Source organism: Sinocyclocheilus anshuiensis, unplaced genomic scaffold, assembly GCF_001515605.1.
Source record: "Sinocyclocheilus anshuiensis isolate Anshui unplaced genomic scaffold, SAMN03320099.WGS_v1.1 scaffold1251, whole genome shotgun sequence".
In the NCBI taxonomy this organism is placed as follows: Eukaryota; Metazoa; Chordata; class Actinopteri; order Cypriniformes; family Cyprinidae; genus Sinocyclocheilus; species Sinocyclocheilus anshuiensis.
The window spans coordinates 924,041-930,792 of NW_015539970.1; the positions used below are offsets into that span (position 1 = coordinate 924,041).

Genomic DNA, 6,752 nt, shown 5'->3' on the forward strand with positions numbered 1-6,752 from the left:
GCACTGGGTTATATTTAACCCAGCATTTTTTAGAGTGTAAAACTGCAGCGCTGAAGGAAAGTGGAGTAGATTGTATGTTTTGTTTCTTTTACATTTTAGATGTATTATTATTTGTTGTGTGTTGAATTTCAGTTTTTAAAAAGACGCTGCAGAGCTCGAGGTCAAATCATGACAGTGTATGAAGAAAATTCGCACGCTCAAAGACTAGTGTGACCATGGCTTCAGTCACTATTCACTTCCATTGCATCTTTTTTTATACAAAGAAGTTGAATGGCGACTGAAGCATCTCCTGTTATGTTCCACAGATGTCAGTCATACTTGTTTGGAACAACATGAGGGTGAGTAAATGATGACAGAATATTTATTTATTTACTTAAAATAATTATCTTTTGTTCTGTTAAAACATTGAATTTTTATGGCTTCAGGTGTACGTGGAAATAAATGCCAATTAACAAAGAAAGACAAGCATGCTGACATGATTTGAAATGAATTTATTTTATCGTTTACCCAATTTTGAGTTTATGTATATAGGCTTATGAGGTACAGAACACAAAGTGCTTCGACAATGCTGCTGCCATTCTCCTCCCGTTATGACACCTGACGACAAGGGACAAAAGTAAAAAAACAACAACGGGTTACTGATGGCATATGCATATTTTACCCTTTTGGCCAATTTCAAAGCTAAATGTACAAACAAAAGTCACCTCAATCAATCAGTGGTGATTGCTGTGAGCACATGGCCTTTATATTTATTTATATATATATATATATATTTATTTATATTTTTTTTTTTTACAAATAATTGCATTACAAATGACCATGTGCATAAACTTTAAATTACCATTGTCATATTTGGAGATAAGTAAGCATACGCCACCAGTACAACTTTATGTTTAAATAGAAATCAAACAATGATACAATTAATTCTGTAAGAAAATATAATTAGTACAAAATTCTTTCAAAAAAATTTTTTCTGCCACAAAAGCAATAAGCCAAAGAAATTTCCGAACACAAGGGAATAGGCAGTGAAAACAGCATAAAGTGGCTAGTGATGAAAATGAAATGTTGATAGTGTTGTTTTATTTAACTTTTTGATTTTGATTTTTTTGTACTTTTCTTAACAAAAATAGAAAATTTGAGATACTCTAGGGATACTCCAGGTGGGCCAACCAAGTTTTAGGACAAATGACAGAAAAATAGAAAATAAAGTCTATTAACAGTGCTGATTACATATTCAAAACACAAAGCATGTATTTTTACACAATGTCCTGTACACCCCTACAATTATATACATATGTCCGAAGAATATGCCACAGTTTATATACACTGCAAGGCTGTGCTAGACACGGTCCTGAACGTTCAAGATAACAATAATATACAAAAACTGAAAAGAAAAAAAAATGTATGTAAAAATGTAACAAAGGAACAGTGATGCAACTTCCTGTCTGTTAAACTTATGTGGCATGTGGCAATGGGGGCACACAGCTCTCCTTAAATTTAGGTTAATTTAGATAAAGCACTATTAACGGAGAAGTCACATTGATCAAAGACCCTTAAACATATTTACCCAGATAAATTCAAGATTCTGCCACAAAAAAAGGGCTTGATGATTTAGAAGATCAATTACACATGCATATAAATTGCTAGATTTCAAATAATGCCTAATTTGGCATGCTAATTCAATGATACAAAAAATACTTCCCCGCCCAAATACTATAGCTTTCACGAAAGAATTTAAGATAACACACATTCATGGTTTAAATCTTAAAATTTCAAATGAAAACCAGAAATAATGACCCACTTTGGAAAATGTTTGAACAGTTCCACAGCTTCCACAAGTACGTCTCCCCCATTGCGAAGGCAAGTGTGCAAAGAACAAAAACTGAAGAACTAATCTCAAGATATAGAGTCCGTTCCATTAAATATCCCACTTTTGGAAAGAAAAAAACCCACGCAGTTCTACACAGTTCCTATTGAAAATATGGCTGGACTATGAAGGTTTATGCACGTTTCAGTTCAGTGAGTCTCCGCAGTAACTGCTGTTGCCTCTTTTTCAGCTGCTTCTTCTCCTGGGCCTTCTGTTTGTCGCTGACATGCAGCGTACGCAGGTATTCTGTGGCCTTGGTCAAGATCACAACTTTGGGTGTCTTTGGACAGTCAACCAGGCCTGGGATCTCATCCCGTAGGGCCAGAAATCGGGAGCGTAGGTCATTGCGTCTTTTCCGCTCCAAGAAGTTGTGTGTCTTACGCTTGTCCGTGTCCTCACAGTCCGAACTCTGAGGGCTGGATGGTTGGGATTTGAGGTGGTAGGATGTGTGTGTTGGAGAAGCGGAGACAGTCTGAGATGGGGTGGGGACTGAGGGGGAAGGTAAGGGGGTTTTTCTTTCTGGGGTTTGGGGTGTGGAACCCAATCGTGGCTGCAAGGTCTCTTGCCTGATCTTCTTGCGAGGCCGCTCCTCTTCAGGATAGCTGTCAGGAGAGCGGGCAGCATAGTTGTGCTGCTGCTGGTGAATGGAGATGTGGAAACGCTTCATGCAAGGGTCATAGGGGTCTGCACGAACCGTGATGGTCACCGGTTTACGGGCGTTCACCAAATGTGACTTGTTCTGCTTATGTTCCACTGTCACAACATCAATCTCTTCATCATCTGGAAGAACAACAGAAAGAAATGTAGATTGACTGTAGTACAATGCACAATTTGTACCTATACACAATTTGTCACAAAACCAGAAATTCACTAATAAACGTAATATTTAAGCCCAAAAAAAAAATCAATGAAAAGTCAATGGGATCTACTGTTGCTTTGACTTTCATCAACATTCTAAAAAAATATCTTCTGTATCCTGCAACTAACAGGTTTGGAATGTCATGAACAAATGATACAGAATTTTCATTTTGGGTAAAAGTTGCAAGTGCCCTTACAATGACAGTGGCAGCTTCAGATACTAACTGTTCATTCGTGGACAGTTGAGTGGCCCTGAACACTTTAGGATTCAAGCATCCTTATTATTGGTTTCTGCTGCTGGCACCACCCACAAGTAAAACAATTTCTCCTTTTGTTTCACTTGAGGAATGTGGAAGCTCAGCACACTATTACATTCCACACATATTAAGTAGAAATCTAGATGAAATGCCAACCTAAATCCCATGGCACCAATGCAACTTTTCTATTCAGGAATGCCAGGTTCTGGCTTAATTCTACTTAACGCACAAATGAATGGTAACTACTGTATTGCACGATCCTAGACACTGAGATCCGTCAGGTGTCAAAAAGAGGCGTCTGCATAGGTTGCACTGCACGGTTAAGAAAATAAGTGAGTTTTAGCGCTCCGTCGCGTTCAAAGTCAACGGGCTCGAGCTTACCAGAGGAGTCGGTGCGAGATTCTGACCCGGATGACACCTGTTTCTTGCAGCTGCTGCTCAGGGGGAAGGTAAGGACAGCTGCTGGATCCACGCAATCAGTCGCCAAGCTGTTGTCCGCAGGGACGCACTGCGCCTTGCTGGAGAGCTTCGACTGCGCCGAGCAGGACAAGCGCTCGCTAACAACTTTCTCCAGCTGCTGCTGACTGGCGGAGAAACTGCTCCACATACAGTCCTGAATAATGATGGAGCTCAAGTTCTCCAGAGTCTCCTCCGCGTTCAGTTTGCACTGTCCCTCCTGCTCGTCGTCCTGCCCCAAGAACTGGGACATCCACTCTAGTCTGTCCCCTGGAGATGGAGCGGTCCCTTCCAGTGTCCTGACAGGCGACATGGGCGGGGTTGGCACGAGCTCGAATTTCTTCCAAATGTCCTCACTTGGTGCGGTCGATTTGAAAAAGAAGTCCTCGTCCAAGTTGAGGTCGTCGTAGAAATAGTGCTGATATTGGTCGTATTCCTCCATCTCCCACTTCTTATTTCACGATGCGTTTGCACTGATTCCTGCCATTGGTGGCTTCCTCAGAGCTCAAGATCTGAAAACCACAATTGATCCGCTTTTAAAAACAATCCGATCTTATGATGCCCTCCTAGAGATAATGAACTTAAAGCGCTTCATTTTTATTTTATTTTTATTTTGTACCCTTGCAAGCATTTTAATAAATAAAATATAAATATAAATGTATCCTAAATAAGAAATGATTAATTAATTATTTAAAAAAAATATGCATGCAAATGTATTAAAGACGCCTAACAGATAACGCGATACTATAGATATAGAGTATTTGGTCTGCATGCACTTCCACTATACAGTACAAAACTTGAAGTTTCACAACATACTTATATTACATGACACAACCTGCTTCATGTAAGTGCATATGATACTACGAGTGAATACTGTCTCAAAGAATTGCTCTATTCGTCGTAAAATGCCTTACTTTCCTCCCAAAAACGATTAAGAAATAAATTAGGCGCTCCTTGCGTAAACACTTACCGTAATACAGAGCCGGGAGACAGTGTGTTGCATGTCATTTGAGACGCGAAAATAAGGTGTTGCGGTTCACCGGTGAGCTCCAGCTAAATGTTTTGCACAAAAAGCTTTCATGTCAACAAGTTAAGAAAAGCGTCGTCAGCTGTGTGTTGAATAATCCTGTCTTGTGTTGGGTTTCTCAAGTGTGGTTTTGTGTTATCCGGCTGTTGTTTATAAGTTGAGTTTCGAGGGCGTTTGCTAATTTGCAGTCCGCTTCTTCGTGAGAACTTCGCTTCTCTCTGCGTGCTTTATAGCGCCTGTGTGACCCCTTCTCAAGCCGCAGGTCGCGCTCACTATGGACACCTGAAACGAGTACCGCACTATATTACCCAGCCAAAGTAGTGGATAATTTGCATAGAAGGCGGGTCGTAGTGCGCTGACCACGCCCACCGCTTAAAGCGACAGGGTCTGCTAGAGAGGTGCATTTGAGGTTTGAGTGTCTAGATAAATTCGGATGATGATTGAGAGAAAATGTTTTGCTGTTTCAGAGTGGGAGACACTTTTAAGACGATATACTCTTTATCAGCTCAACAACCAATTGAAATACGCAAGAATTAAATATGAAAATGCATTTTATATGATACCATTGTCAGAAAGTAACTAGGGCTCAAACAAGCAAGCCACATAAATTGACATAAATGTTCCAGATATTTAAAATATTAGTTATTTAAAACGTAGATTACTGTTTTATAATATTCTGCTTATTATTTAGTCAGCAAAAAACAGTATTTTTGAACATAAATATATCTATACAAACATCTAAACATCTCTAAAACAAGATGAATTTACTTGATATTTACTTTAAAGGTGACATATTATGCCCCTTTTTACAATATGTAATATAAGTCTCTGGTGTCCCCAGAATGTGTCTGTGAAGTTTCAGCTCAAAATACCCCACAGATCATTTATAATATCATTTTGAGAATGCCTATTTTGAGTGGAAGCAGAAACACGCTGTTTTTCAGGCCTGTGTCTTTAAATGCAAATGAGCTGCTGCTCCCCGCCCCCTTTTCCAGAATAGACCATTACAGCTCGAACCTGCTAAAAAAATCTGTTTTGGTTCTGATCATCATGTTTATCGCGCTGAAATCATGCGTTTTAAACCATATGAGTTTAAACTTCTGATATAAGGTTTTCTGAGAGCACACATCCGAAGCACATGGACACATGGACAGAAGTTTACGTTAAAAACACACGAGTTACAAAAACAGTCGGTTATGTCTGTGAAGGTAAACAGCTGGGAAATAAATCGCAATATATATATATATATATATATATATTCACATATAAATTTTTCCTATATTACAAACAAATAGCTACCAAAATACATTTAATAATGTATTTAAATTATAGTTTATAATGATAATTTGATATTTATTTATAATTATAAAAACTGTTTACCAATCATATTGGAATAAATAAAATAGTAATATAAAAATATCTTGTTTTAAGAATGTTTATAAACAAACAAATAAATAAATAAATGGGAATTAGGTTTTGAGTTTTTGGTTGGAAATTTTTTTTATAAAAAAAAATGCCAAGAAAGCTAATTCCAGGGAGCAGATTTTGTCCAATAATAAAATATAATAATAACTTCTTACAATGCAAAATGTTAGCGAATTATTGTGCATTTGATCTGAGAAAAGTGAATCATTAGCCAAGATCTTGTTTTGTTTTTGCCTCACGCACAACAGCAAACCTATAATTGTGGATTTACATGCGCTGTATTCATGTTGAACTACGCATTGTTGTATTATTATTGTGAGTGAAAGAGCAAGTCATATCCAGCCTATACATCTTGTCTGTGTTAATTTAGCTCAAGATGATAATTAGTGCCAGACAGCTTAATGAATTGCTGGCAGTGCACAAGCTGTACTTGTGACAATACTGTTTCTTATGGCTATACCACGTGTCCTCTTTTCCAACAATGTCCCATATGGCAAATCTGTGCATTAGGAAGTAAGTAATCGCTGACTGTGTCTCAATTCAGTGTCTATCCTCTCCTTTCTTTTAAAAGCTTGACCTTAGAACAAAGGCTCTTCCCACAGTGATTGATGAATCTCCCTGGAGAGATGTATCTTTCTTTCTCTGGCTTTATGATCTTTTTATAAATTTGCTTTGCTTTTTTGACCCACCCTTATTATCCAATTGTCCCATACAAAATGTTCAAGAGTTTGTAGGAAGCTGGTCAGTGACACCAGGCTGAGTGAGTTTGATTGGTTTGCTTTGACCAGTGGTTTGCATTGATGAATCCCCCTCAACAGTTACTATATATATATAAACGGATGAACTGTAAGCAGTGGAACTG

At 38.2% G+C, this 6,752-nt stretch overlaps 1 protein-coding gene across 1 annotated transcript; it reads right to left on the reverse strand.

The window, feature by feature from the left end:
- Nucleotides 1-1,197: 1,197 nt before the first annotated feature.
- Nucleotides 1,198-4,758, reverse strand: LOC107687096 (protein L-Myc-1b-like). Its single transcript, XM_016484276.1, has 3 exons — nt 4,409-4,758; nt 3,364-3,950; nt 1,198-2,647 (listed from the first exon to the last, which is right to left on the reverse strand). Exons 2-3 carry the CDS (start codon nt 3,878-3,880, stop codon nt 2,001-2,003), a joined length of 1,164 nt encoding a protein of 387 aa, XP_016339762.1. The 5' UTR covers nt 3,881-3,950; nt 4,409-4,758; the 3' UTR covers nt 1,198-2,000.
- Between the last annotated feature and the right edge of the window lie 1,994 nt (nt 4,759-6,752).